Source organism: Apium graveolens, chromosome 6 (genome assembly GCF_009905375.1).
Source record: "Apium graveolens cultivar Ventura chromosome 6, ASM990537v1, whole genome shotgun sequence".
NCBI lineage: Eukaryota > Viridiplantae > Streptophyta > Magnoliopsida > Apiales > Apiaceae > Apium > Apium graveolens.
Window position 1 is genome coordinate 213,798,555 of NC_133652.1, and position 14,181 is coordinate 213,812,735.

Below are 14,181 nucleotides of genomic sequence, written 5' to 3' on the forward strand. Positions count from 1 at the left end.
TTTATTAAAATTTTATTTTTATGAATTAAAGGGTGATCTTTTTAAATTTGATACAAAACTACATAATTTTACTAAAACATACAGATATAAGCCAACTAACTAAGTACGTATTTTGGAACATTTTTCTGTTTTAACAATGTTGTAACAGATTAACCATTATTTAAAAAACTAACGTTATGTATACATTTTCGTAGTTGTACCCACGTGTAATCTCAGTCAGCTCCTCCCTCCATTGAAAATTTCAAAATTATAATTTAACACTCACTTTCCCCCTCTTCAAATTCCAATCTCAAACCCCCCCCCTCTCTCTCTCTCCACACACAAACTCACACACTTTCTAAACCCTAGAAAAATCTCCAGATTCAACTGTGTCTCTCTTAAAACCGTGTAACAATGCCGTTCATTTCGGAAGCGGCGAGTGCTATCAAAAGCAGGTTTGGGTTCCACGACCGCAATTCGGAGCACAATTCCATTCCGATTCCTTCCATTCGTAGCACTCCGGATCTGCAGAAGACTGCGTCCAAGCAACATCTTCTTCACTCTTCAGCTTTTCCAAACATAGCCTTGGATAAAGAGGATCAGAATTTCCAGATTTACGAAGATCCTTCCTTCTGGAAAGACCACAATGTTCAGGTTCCTCTTTTTCTTTTCTTTTTTAATTAAATAGCATAACTATTGTTATCTTTATTCAATCAATTTAGTTTTATTCATTTTTCATGTTGATGTTTTAGTAAGTTTGTAGTAGTGAATTAGCGGCGTGAATTTGTTAGATTCTTATTTTGATAGTTTTGTATTGTGTTTTTTTTAATTAGCCGGTTTACTACTTTGTTACCGCTGTGGTGTTACTTGTTATTAAATTAAATAAATGAATGCGAGTTGTTTTTTCTTCGGAGAATGTATTGTTTTAAGTCATGAAATGTGTATTGTACCTTGTTGACGGTTTTATCTTCTGGTTATATTACTTTGTTAAAGAAATTGACATGATACATTATGATGTCAGTATGTCTTATATTGCAAGTTTTATTAATTCTTGTATTTTTCTGAGGCAAGTATTGTTTGTTTGTCATGGTAAACCAGATTAGATAAGATTAAATTGTTCAGATATTCAATATTATCATGTACTGACGTAGTTTCGGGTAATCATGCTCAGGTCATTATAAGATTGCGTCCTCTGAGCAGTTCTGAGATATCTTTGCAAGGATCTAGTAAATGTGTAAGGCAAGATAGCAATCAGACTGTTACGTGGACTGGGCATCCAGAATCACGCTTTACTTTTGACATTGTTGCAGATGAAAGTGTTAGCCAGGTATGTTTGCTCAATTATTTCATTAAACTTATATATATTTTTTAAAATTTATCTATGTCGGGGTATTCATATAACTTAAATATCAGGAAATGCTGTTTAAAGTGGCTGGAGTACCAATGGTGGAAAACTGTATAAGTGGCTATAATAGTTGCATGTTTGCCTATGGGCAGGTGAGCTTCTCTTGATCTTAATTTGTATTGTTGTTCTTATTACTTACTTTACCTATTCTGTTGATGGACCCTGATATTGAACTATTAACACATCTCTCTAAATTCATGGCAAAAATGATGCTTCCAAATTTCACTGTCTTCTATGTATTTTGGTATCATTGTTAATGTTTAATTGTTTACAAATAGACTGGAAGTGGAAAGACTCACACAATGCTCGGTGACATTGAGGGTGGCACTCGAAGGCATAGTGTGAATTGTGGAATGACTCCTAGAGTTTTCGAATACTTATTCTCAAGGATTCAAAAGGTAACTGTTTTTAGTTTATATGCATGTTTAATCTGCCATAGTTTGGAAGATAAACTCATAGAGCAGAACATATGAATGATGAACTCAAAGGAAAACAGAAGTTTCCATGATAGTGATCTGTTAATGAAGTATAATTATTGTTCATGCATTTGATTTAAACAATTATATAACCACTATCAAAGAACTTTTTTTTCACCCCCTTCTTCGAGACACTACAAGGGCCAAGTGGTGTTTACACGCTCATATGTTTTTAGTAGCCACTGTTAAAAAACTTTTTTTTTTCACCCCCTTCTTCGAGACACTACAAGGGCCAAGTGGTGTTTACACGCCCATATGTTTTAAGTAGCCTTTGTCTCTCTTGATTCTTAAAGGTATACTGTAATTTTTTTAAAAAAATATAACATGTGTGGATGCAGAATTGTCCTTGCATAATCTTTGAATATCCAATTATTTATAAATTGTAAGTTTTTAATCCATTTACAAACTTGTTTACATTTGAAATAATAATGGTGATCTCACAGGAAAGGGAGGCGCGCAGAGAGGAAAAGATCAGATATACTTGCAAATGCTCATTTCTGGAAATATACAATGAGCAAATTCTTGACCTTCTTGATCCTTCATCTATCAACTTACAGGTAACTAATAAAGTTCTGATTTACATGTTACAACATCTTTACTTTTTAATTAAAAAAACATCTCCACTCATTGCTTAGTAAAACTAACCCTTCACTGTACTTGAACCAAATTTGTCATGTTATTTATATATCAGTTCAATTACTAATGATCACATTCCATGAGTTTCAGTTTGATCTATGCTGATCCTTTTTTATTCCTTTTCAGCTATTAGTATTCTTTAAACACACATATAAACGTGACCATTTTACTGCCTGTCTCTCTGTGCACAGATCAGAGAAGACACTAAAAAGGGGGTTTATGTAGATAATCTAACCGAGGTAGAAGTTTCAAGTTCTCGAGATGTGCTTCAACAACTTGTTCAGGTACTGCAGTTGCATACCTATTAACTATTAGCTTTTTGGTGTGAGCAGCAATTTAATATCGTGATTGTACCTATCAAGAAAATATCTATGGATCTTCAGCTTCACTAGGATAGCACTCACTTATAGACCTTCTACTAGTTTGTTCCTGGATTTTGGGTTTCATCTTTAGGTGTAAGCTATGAGACGTGTGAGTAGTCAGTTCCCATTTGATTCATCAACATCTCTTTATATTCTAACAACTTTTAATCCAATCCAGGGTTCAGCAAACAGAAAGGTAGCTGCTACGAATATGAATCGTGCAAGTAGTCGTTCTCATAGTGTATTTACATGCATCATAGAAAGTAAAGTAAGTATTATCCAATTTAATGTTTTCTTTCTAAAAATGGTTAACTTGGCAAATTTCCAGTTTTCATTGATAAAAAACTGCACAAGCTAATAAGTTGTTTATATTTAGTGGGAATCTCAAGGTGTGACCCATCATCGCTTTGCCAGGCTTAACCTTGTCGATTTAGCAGGCTCTGAAAGGTACCTATTTTTTGCTTTTTTTAAATCCTCTTTTCTAGACTTTCCTCGTGTACGGTTGAACAAAATAACTTTAAAGGTTATTTCTTTATCTAATGTGGCCTTTATTTGTTAATTTAGGCAGAAGAGTTCTGGTGCTGAAGGTGAACGCCTCAAAGAAGCTACCAACATCAACAAGTCTCTTTCAACATTGGGGTATGTTCATTAAGCTTTAAAGTTTGGATTGTCAACTAATCGAGTGTAGTTGATTGATAAGATATTCCCAAATATATTACAAAGTAGACATGTATCGTGCAATATGGATCCAATTACCGACACTTGATTTTTGACTGAAATTGATTGGGATACAGACTCGTGATTATGAATCTCGTGAGTATATCTAATGGAAAATCACTGCATGTCCCTTACCGCGATTCAAAACTTACATTTTTGCTTCAGGTAATTGTCCTACACTACAAGCAACATCATGCCTTAAAAATTGTTTTTTTCTAATTTGATCTTTACTACTCTTTTAGGATTCTCTCGGAGGGAATTCAAAAACAACAATAATAGCAAATATTAGTCCTTCCAGCTGGTCAGTGATTGTTTCCCCCTTAAAGAAAAGAATATTTTTCCGTAACGAATTGATAAAATGTACATGGTATAAATATCTAACAGTGGTATCATTATAATTATTCTTTTGAATAAGATTATTGCATCAATTGCTGATATAACAGAAGTGGAGCAATCTAATTTATCCGGATCGTTTGATTTAGATTTTGTGATTGTTTCTTCTAAATGACAATTTTTGGGCACAGCTGCTCTCTGGAGACTTTAAGCACACTAAAGTTTGCTCAGCGGGCTAAATTCATTAAGAATCATGTATGTCATCTGTATTGCTTCATTTAATACTTTCAAATTAGGCCTGTGATTAGCTCACACCCTATATATTTGTGAGTTATTGTTTAACTCGCTGTTGAATTATATAAATAGGTTGGAAACTAGCAGGCTATGTTATAAGTATCCAATTAAAGTGCCTAGATATTTTTTCTATTCACGGTCATATGTAATTGTGGAGGTTGGTTCTAATAAGATGCTTCTAATTTCCCTCAGGCTACTGTAAATGAAGACGCTTCTGGAGACGTCCTTGCTATGAGGTTGCAGATTCAACAACTCAAGGTCCTTTCAGTTCTTTTGATTTCATCAAAGATTAGATTTATCCTATATTTATCGAAAAAAGTTCTATTTTATATAGGTCTGTGTATATATTTACTGATCCTATAGTAAATGTACATATTTTCAGGAGGTATGCGCGCGCGCGCACACACACACACATATATATATATATTTATGAAATCCCCATCTATCACCATAGGCCCTACTTTCTTGACCCCCTCTACGAGCATGAGTGTGTTAGTTTCACTTTCTCTTTATCTTCTCCTTATGTTAGTGGACACTATCCTTGTACATGTGCTTGACAATCATAGCTGCACTATGAGATTCTTGGATTAGGATTTAATAGAAGTGCTCCCTCCAGCCCAACATTCTCAGCAGAATGTTTAGCAAATTTTAAGGGAATGTCAAAAACATGTCTAAATATAATTTATTTTAAACTGTGTAATTTAATAAATATCTTACATTTATTAAACATATATGAAACAAGTGACATTCACTGACTCCCATAATATTGTTACCTACTTACTGTTCGTATGTATAGTGTGACCGGGCATAACACAAATTAAGTTAATTTAGTCTTAAATACAGACATGTGTACATCACTTGCAAGTTGCAAGTAGTTGCAACTTTATTATTATATAGACAGCTCCGCGACAAGGAATTTTGTCAATTGATTTTTAAGTTTTGTGACTGTCAATTATCTGCTAAAGAAATGACCTTTGTTCATTGGTGTTTGCAGAAAGAAGTGTCACGGCTGCAGAATATAGTCAATGGAGGAGCTGAGAATCATGAAAATGACGCTTGGTCTGTATCCTTTCTAGGATCTCCTGGGTCCTTTAAGTGGGAAGGGCTTGATGGATCATTCACTCCATTCAAAGTTGATAAAAGGGTGTCACAGGTACTCTTACTTCTTTTATGCAGAGAGATAGTTGTCACTTGTCCCTAGCTGGCTTGAATTCTAAATGCTATGTTTTTATTTCAGAAAAGAGAGTATGAGGTTGCCCTTGTAGGAGCTTTCAGGAGGGAAAAAGACAAAGACACGGCATTGCAAACATTGACTGCATCAAATGTTGCAGCAATGGAGTTGGTAGGTTCACAAATATTGCACTTGGTTTTGCTTTCGTTAATATGTGAAATGTTGACATGATATTGTAATAATGAAGTATGTAATGATGACTTGAAAACTATACATGTGGAAGTGATGCTTGTATTTAAAAAAATCAGGCTAAACAAAGAGAAAAGGAGGTACAAGGATTGAAAATGAGATTAAGGTTCAGAGAATCTGGAATAAAGAGGCTGGAAGACCTTGCTTCTGGTAAGATATCAGCCGAGACGCACTTGCTAAAAGAAAAGGAAGAATACCTTCAAGAAATTGAAGTACTGCGCAGCCAGGTGGACAAGAATGTGGATGTCACAAAATTTGCCATGGAAAATCTGCGATTAAAAGAAGAGATTCAAAGGTATGTTGAGTAACCACGGTCAAACTATTCTCTCCAAGCTAATTCTTTGACAGGCGCTTTTACCTCTTTGTCATATGTTTGACCACTGTTCTTTATCAAGTACAAATATAACAATTATTACATATTAAAACATATTAGTAAATTTAAATAAAATCTTATATTTTAATAGCTATAATAGTTCTTTAAACTGCTGATAGAATTGCATTTTAAGTACATTTAGTTGTACTTAAAACCTTACGATTTTGTTGAATCTCATCTTTGGAAATACAGATTGAAATTGATTTCCGAAGAAGGTGAATGGGAAAGGTTGAATGAACAAATTATGATTTTACAGAATAAGGTACACTTGTTGGATGCATATTCTTCTCGAGTCTAGTCTTTGATCCATATATATTTTAATATTTTTTCTTACAATTTGCAGTTACTCGAAGCCCTTGACTGGAAACTTATGCATGAATCTGATCCCTCAACTAGTCAGGTTCTCAGAGAACATGATGACGTATTACGGTTTCAATTGTTTGCGTGTATCGTTAGCCTAAGTTTTGTTGCTTTTTGTTTCTACAGAGAAATATATCTGAGATGGTGAATGATGCTTCAAATGATTGTAATATGTTGGCTTCCACTAAGGTAATACTTGCATGCCTATATATTGTTAATGTCATTAATGTAACGCAAAGTAGGTGAACTAAATCTTCTTATGTACTAACAACAATTTCAATTTTTCGTAAAAGTTTCTTATACTCACGTCATCTATCATCTATCATTTATGGGTAGTTATTATCCTTGCCATGTATGTTAATCATCATCTAGCTACTGGACTTGCTATGATGTACATAATGACCAAATGAGATGATGATGAAGTAAACACTTCTAATATACCCATATCTTACATGTTCGGTAATCAAATTTAAGTCATGTAGATCATGCTATGCTGGTCTGTTCCTGACATCTGATACAAACTCTGTGTTCTGCACTTCTGTTCTTGTCTGTAATTGAACTGTCAGTATAAATCTGCTGAAACTTCAACCTCCATGGATACATTGTCCCCCACTTACAAATCCAAAATATGTATGTTAATGGTGGGAAGCACATGTTCGGTAATCAAATTTAAGTCATCCAGATCATGCTACCCTTGTCCGATCCTGACATCTGATACAAACTCTGTGTTTTGCACTTCTGCTCTTGTCTGTACTTGAACTATGTTGATATAAATCTGCTAAAATGTCGACCTCCATGGATATATTCTTCCCAACTTAAAATTCTAAAATATGTTTACGGTAGGAATCAACATCACCTTGGAAGTCTGGAGTAAATGAAGAGAATGAGTTCCTCCGAATGCAGGTATGGATGTCTTAATTTTCGTTGTTTTTATGCTTGTTATTAACATTACCTACTCCCAAGAGGTTGAGAAGTAAGCTATGTTTATATATATAAACCTTTTCCGCAGGCTATTCAAAACCAATCAGAAATGGATGCACTACGTAAAAAACTTGATTCCTGCATTGGGGAGAAAGACAAATTGGAGAGGTATAATCAATTTCTCCTAATTTCGTATCTCACTTCCAGATTCCTGTTGACTCCATAATAATGTAGAAATACTTGTAGGAAGCTAAACGACCTGGTAAAAGAAGTAAAAGAAGAGAGATCATTACAAGTTGCCATGAAAGAAGAGAAGCAGAAATCTCAGCTCGAGTTTCCTCCACTATCATCTGATCAACTGACAACTGTTGCTTCGAATGATCAAACCGAACTCAAATCTATGGTTGATGCAATCGCTTCAGCAAGCCAAAGAGAAGCAAAAGCTCAAGAAATTGCAGTTGCTTTGTCCAAAGAAAATGATGAACTCAGGATGAAACTTAAGATGTTGATTGAAGACAACAATAAATTGATTGAAATATATGAGCATGCAGTTGCTGAGAATATAAATAAAGCGAATTCCTGTGCTCCTGAAGAAGAAAAAAGCGATAATCAGAGTAGTCACATAATTGGATCTGTGGAAGAAAAAGTGCTACAAAGTAAACAGGAAATGGAGGATTTAGAACATCAACTTGCTGAAATGCATGAAGAGAATGAGAAGCTACTTGGTCTTTATGAAAAAGCCATGCAAGAGAGGGATGAGTTAAAAAGAGTGCTTTATTCTGCTGAGACGACTTCTGGTAATCAGAGGGAAGACATTAATTGCCTCGAAAAGCTTGTACGGGTAGATGAAGGGGATCCTTTAAAGTTTGATGAATCTTCTACACCTGACATAGATGATTATCTTGACATAGATGAAATTCCATGTTTTGTGGATGCAAGAAGCGTTGTAGAGTGTGATTTTATGGACCATGATATCCAAGAGACTGTGCCACTTGCTGAGTTAGAAGCATCAGACAAAGATAAATTGTTTACAGGCTACCCTCAGTTGAATGAGTCACCAGATGACACTAGAATAAAGGTTTCGAAGGATTTATATTCAGATCTGGACAAAGTTCAGTACATGCTTTCAACTTCAACCAACACTATTTCTGTATTTGGGTCACTTGAGAGAGCACTTGTTGAGATCGGAGAACTCTCCAGAAATATAGAAGCATTGGATGATAGTATCCTAGTTAAACAGCAGGAGTATAGGTTGTTAAATATCCTTTCCTCAGAGATTCTGGAAAGAGGTTCTTTGATTGAAAAGAAGTTGATGGCACTCAAGTACTCGGTATCAAACTTTTCTTCATCACTCGGTTATTTTGAAGAGCGAGAATATCGAGCAAGGACAAACTTATACAAGTTGTTATCCTATATAAACCAAAAGAAAGAAGAACTGGCGCAACTCGAAGTTAATAGATATGATATTGAAGAGGCCAAGAAAAAGATTCAACAAGCTAAAGTTGAACTGAAGAGCAAGATTGCAGAGTTGAACAGTAAAATTGAGGAGGAGAACAGAAGGCTAGAAAGCGAAAAGGTTCTGATTGCCATAGATGATAACAAGACAGAGGTTCACCAGTCGCATAAAACCTGGAAAGACAGTAAAGCTACAGATTTACTCAAAGCTGAGGAAGAGAAAACAAAGCACCAACTTGAAGCGAAGCAGGTTCACCAAAAACTTGGGCTCCTAAGACAGGAACATGAAGATTTGAGCAGAAAGTTTGAGAAAGTGGATTACCAGACACAGGCTGTTCAGAAGGAAATAGATGAAGGTTCAAAAAAGGTGAAAGAGGCAGAGCAGAAGCTTCAAAGTATTATAGAAGAGAAGGATGTTATACTGCATACGAAAGAAGAAGGGATGACTGAACTTGAAAGCCTGATTTTTGAGTATCAGCAAAATTTCTTTGATAATCAATTGAAGGGTGAGGAGCTGAATATATTAGATGAAGAAGTGCAGATTGATCTAAAAAGATTGGAGGAGTTGCAGACTGCAAGAAGTACAGTTATCAAGATGAATGCTCAGTTGCCGGCTGAAATGTGTTACTCGGGCTCTCTGTCTGAAAATATAGAGAAAGAACTTGAAAATGTAAAGGTATTTCTTGGAGAGTTGAAGTCATTATTTGGCGATGACTGCTCACTCAACTGAAGCCTTGTAGTTATTCTTCTTTAAACTGGCTTGTACAAAAACACAGTATTCTCGATGCTATTTTGTTAATTTAGCCTGAATTCAGTGGTAATGTGGTATTTACCCTAAAAAAGACCTCTGTGAAAAATGGAACAAGCCTACTGTTGTATTATTTGTATCCACATGCATTCATTCTTGTATTTTTATCAGTACACCTGTTTCTGCACTTAATTGGAGGGGATCAAAGGTTTTTCTTCTAACCCCATGGAGTGAATAACAAGTAAGATCGTTACCAGGAAATTCATTTCTGTCAAGTACAACATTATTCACAGCTTGATAAATCAGGTCAACTTGTGTTAATTTTGAGTTCATAACCATCTTTTTCAGTTTTCTTGCTATGTAAAATGTTTTTGCTTGCTAGTAAAGGTGCAGAACAGAAACAAAGGCTAATGACGGGTGATAACTCCACGTAGATATGTGTGTGTATTTTACGTTGCTTTTCATGCACCGAAGTTGGAACAGCGTGGTGTATTAACAGCAAATATAATATCCACCATTCTGTATCTTTGCTATCTTTGCTTTACAATTACGGCCAGTCTTATAGAAATCGGAAATCGAGATAGATCAGTTGAGCTACCGATTTGCGATTTATCGGAAATCGGGGATTTATCGGTATATAAAATCAGAAAAAAATCGGATATATTTAAATATTATTTTTATAAAATATATATTAAATTAGATTATTATTATTATTATAAACACAAATATATTAAACTTTTACTTTTAAAAGTTTTTTTTATATGAAGAGATTTATTATTTTGTCACTATGAGATTGGTTTGTTAAAGTATACGATTGTTTCCTAAAAAAACGTACATGAATGAATTTGTGGAACAATGACCCTACCTATCTTATTACACAAAAATAAATATAAATATATTTAATTTAATAAAATAAAGTATATTCCCCGTGAAAGAATTGAAAAGCAGATTCTAAGTAAATAAACATAAAAGAACAAGGAATTTGGGTTCAGTCCCATCATCCCGATCCTTCATCATCATCTATCAACCTTCTTATACATCCACCCCTTCTCTCTCTTTCTTAAGTATTTATTACCGTCTTCTCTCCTTCTTTCATGTTTCTTCCATTTGTATATGTTCATCATTTTCTTCACTTGTATAACGGAACTCCAATTAACACACTTAAGCTTCTGCCGGAAAAGCGTAGCTTCATATATCTCCGACTTTTTCTTCGCAACTCAGATGTTGACCGATTTCTACCGAATTTTGACCCGATATGCAGAAAACGATTAGTACACTAATTTTGGCTTGTAAGATCGGCAGTTGACAAATTTCCGATATTTCGGCCGATAAATCGCCGAAATCGGCGATTTCTGTAACACTGATTACAGCTCTGTATTTCATAACGACACGAAAATGATATAGAAATAAAGGGTTTGGTTTGTGTACATGAATGAATTTAGAGTCGATTTTGAGTTTACACTTGGTTAAATGAAAATATACGAAATAAATAAATATTTAAATAAATTTATCAAAATTATATAAATACATATATTTTATAATAATATTTTACATATAATATTTACAGAAAATAGATAAAAAGAATAGATTCAAATTTAAATTTAGAGTTTTTTGCAAAATGCATCCCCCTGATTTGGTCAAAATGCGTTTTTTACCTATACTTTATATAACTGCATTTTGCATCCCCTAACTATTTTTGGCGCGATAAATTGCACACTTTTCATTAAATTTGTTAAAATTCTCAAGGGTATTTTAGGAAATTAAAATATTTAATTATAATTATATTCTTATTTAAGTTTTTTGACCCTCTAAATAATATTTTTCAAAAAAATTTAAAGAACGGAAGTTGTAGAGACCGAAAAAATCTTTTCAAAAAATAACATTAAAAAATTATCAAAAAATTTACGAAGCCAAAATTAAATTAAATCTATACTTAATGAATTTATTAAAAAGAATTATAAAAAAATATTTCAGTTTTGAACCTTTTTATTTCAGGAAGATATTTTCATTCCCTACAACTTTCATTCTTTAATTTTTTTCAGAATATATCGTTTCGAGGGTTAAAAACCTTAAATAAATTTTTTAAAACAATTAAATATTTTAATTTCCTAAAATACCCCTAAAATTTTAACAAAATTAACCAAAAAGTGCAATTTGTCGCGCCAAAAATAGTTAGGAGATACAAAGTACAGTTATATAAATATAGGCAAAAAACGCATTTGGGCCAAATCCTGTGGATGCATTTTGCAAATAACTCTTAAATTTAATAAGACTTGAGACTTTATGACTTATTAATTTAACACTCGACTAGTAAAAACTTAATATTTATATATATTTTTTATTTATCTTTATTTTTATTATTAATTTTAAATTACACGAAATACGGCATGAAACGTACACGAAATGAAGGCACACAAATACAAAACGAAACGAATCCTTAACGATTGGGGTTTGGATTAGACATTTATGACACGAAACACGAAAGTACATGATATCAAAATATACGGAAACGAAACAATTACCAGCTCTAATACGTAATGATTGACCTTGATTGCCGGATAGATGATCAGAAACACAACAAATAGCCTATTTCCTAGAACGGTTTTTATATGATAGACCCATACGCACACAATAAGAAATAATGTGTTAAATTTTAATTGCTCTTTCCATCATAAATATTGATGACCCCTGCATTTAATTAATCTCCAATAAACCCATACGCACACAATAAGAAATAATGTGTTAATTTTTAATTGCTCTTTTCATCATAAATATTGATGGACCCCTGCATTTAATTAATCTCCAATAAAAACACTTCAAATTTATTAAAATTAATACATGTACGTATGGACACACAAGCCCCTATTAGAGTATTTCCGATAGGAGTTGCCAAGATGTTGCCAATACTTATATGTGATGACAACTTTGGTTGCCAACCTATTCGAGTTATGGTATTGCCAATAGATTGCCAACCAATATTGTCAAAACTTGGCAATTTCCTCATTTAGTTAAATGCAACTTTTATTCAAAAAATATATTCAAACTTATTTCCATTTTTAAATTCCCAATTTGGTAATTTATTTTTATTGTACTAATTTATGGATCATATTGACAACTATTGAGGTTGTCCACTATTAAAGTGTATTTTTGAAAAAAATTGTCAAAAATGATATGGAGGAGAGATAAAATAAAAAATTAATATATATATTAACTTGAAAAAATTTGGCCATGTTTTGGGCAATTTTTATTGGAGATGCTATTAGTGCAATCCAAGGAGATGACTAATTAATGCACAATTGAAAAGCATGTAGCTAACATGACCCCAACCCAATCAGAGTTACTTTGAGCCTCTAATGTGTGTACAATCCTCCTGTGTACTCTGCGTGCAACCCCGCTGTCTTGATCGAGAAGGACAGGTTATTAGAATTAGCATCATAGAAATCCTTCCGCACACCGGGCCGAATTCAGGTTTGAATACAAGGGGAGTTGTACTTTTTTTTATGAACTCGAGCCGAGTATTTGACATATTCTGCTCGAGTTTCGGCTCGTAATAGACTCGAAGTTGACTCGAAAAAATTTAAAACTACGACTTTATATATTTGATTATTGGAAATATTTTTGACCGAAAATAATATCTTAATTATTATTTTTGCAATTGTTAGAATGACTGACAATTTTACCAAGATTTAAACCAAATGATATTTAATATTTTTGTATTTTTCAACCATCTTTTGAACGAGGTGATAAATACCCTTTATATTTTAAAAATGATCAGTTTTGGTTCTCATATTAACTATATAATTAGAAAGTCGACTCGATGATTTTTTTTAAATAGGGGTAATCTTTTTCTACAAAAATTAACGGGAGTTATTTTTAATTTTTATATAATATAAATATACATATTTAACTAAATTAAAAATTTAAGGAGGTCAATGCCCCCTGGAGGATCGGCCTGTGCCTGCACAAAGCCGGTCATGTTTATGCCTTCGCCAAAAGGCTGTATAACTAGGGCCACCTTTAAAGACAAAAGTTCGCCTAGTAAGGCGTTAAACTAGAAAATCACTACAAGCTTTAATATTGTACACACCAGATATCTGATGTGGGATTTTCAATTGAAATTGAAAGTACCAAGTCAGATGTTGCATAACTGATACTAAATTCAAAATATAATCTGGCATAAGTGGCTGAAAGCAGTACAAATCAACCAAATCAGGAATCTTAAAATTCCATTAAATCGTATATATAAAAAAAAAACATCAAATTCTTCTCCGGTTCATCGCTCGGTCCTTGTTCGTCATGCAATGACAGAGAATCAGAGTTATATTGTAAATAGACAGTCCAGTTCACACATGAATCAGAATACAGATTCCCAGAATAAACAACACAGTCAGTTTTTTTTCCCTTTCCTGTTAAGTAAAGCTATATTGATGAAAACTAAGTGGTCTTAAAACCAAAGTCCAGATATCAACAATCCTAATTATATATCCAATTGGGCATTTACATATGTTTATTTCGTATCAAGACAAGGAATGTTTATGCAGCAGCGGATCCTATAGCATGGCCCCGCCACTTTAATCTCTAAATAAGATGTAGAATACGCTTATATAGTAGTGTTTGGCAAAATCTTTCAAGAACAAGCACAAGCACACAAGATAGAAAAATTCACTCCAAAAATTTCATTACATTAGCAAAGTAATCGTAG

At 33.5% G+C, this 14,181-nt stretch overlaps 1 protein-coding gene across 1 annotated transcript; it reads left to right on the forward strand.

Annotated features, from left to right (window-relative positions):
- The first annotated feature begins 280 nt into the window (after positions 1-280).
- LOC141667111 (kinesin-like protein KIN-12E) lies at positions 281-9,624 on the forward strand. The gene is made up of 22 exons (XM_074473473.1): positions 281-633; positions 1,151-1,306; positions 1,393-1,476; positions 1,663-1,782; positions 2,304-2,417; positions 2,688-2,780; positions 3,037-3,126; positions 3,235-3,305; positions 3,423-3,497; positions 3,653-3,740; positions 3,818-3,876; positions 4,100-4,163; positions 4,395-4,460; positions 5,197-5,355; positions 5,440-5,544; positions 5,682-5,917; positions 6,188-6,257; positions 6,339-6,395; positions 6,482-6,544; positions 7,199-7,258; positions 7,365-7,444; positions 7,523-9,624. Exons 1-22 carry the CDS (start codon positions 394-396, stop codon positions 9,459-9,461), a joined length of 4,089 nt encoding a protein of 1,362 aa, XP_074329574.1. The 5' UTR covers positions 281-393; the 3' UTR covers positions 9,462-9,624.
- The last annotated feature ends 4,557 nt before the right edge of the window (positions 9,625-14,181 follow it).

What these genes read in the sequence shown, in the direction of transcription:
- LOC141667111 (XM_074473473.1), top strand. Translation starts at nt 394, where the DNA reads ATGCCGTTCATTTCGGAAGCGGCGAGTGCTATCAAAAGCAGGTTTGGG. An exon ending in TATTCTCAAGGATTCAAAAG is followed by an intron (nt 1,783 to 2,303) that starts GTAACTGTTTTT and finishes GTGATCTCACAG; the next exon opens with GAAAGGGAGGCGCGCAGAGA. An exon ending in ATGTTGCAGCAATGGAGTTG is followed by an intron (nt 5,545 to 5,681) that starts GTAGGTTCACAA and finishes TAAAAAAATCAG; the next exon opens with GCTAAACAAAGAGAAAAGGA.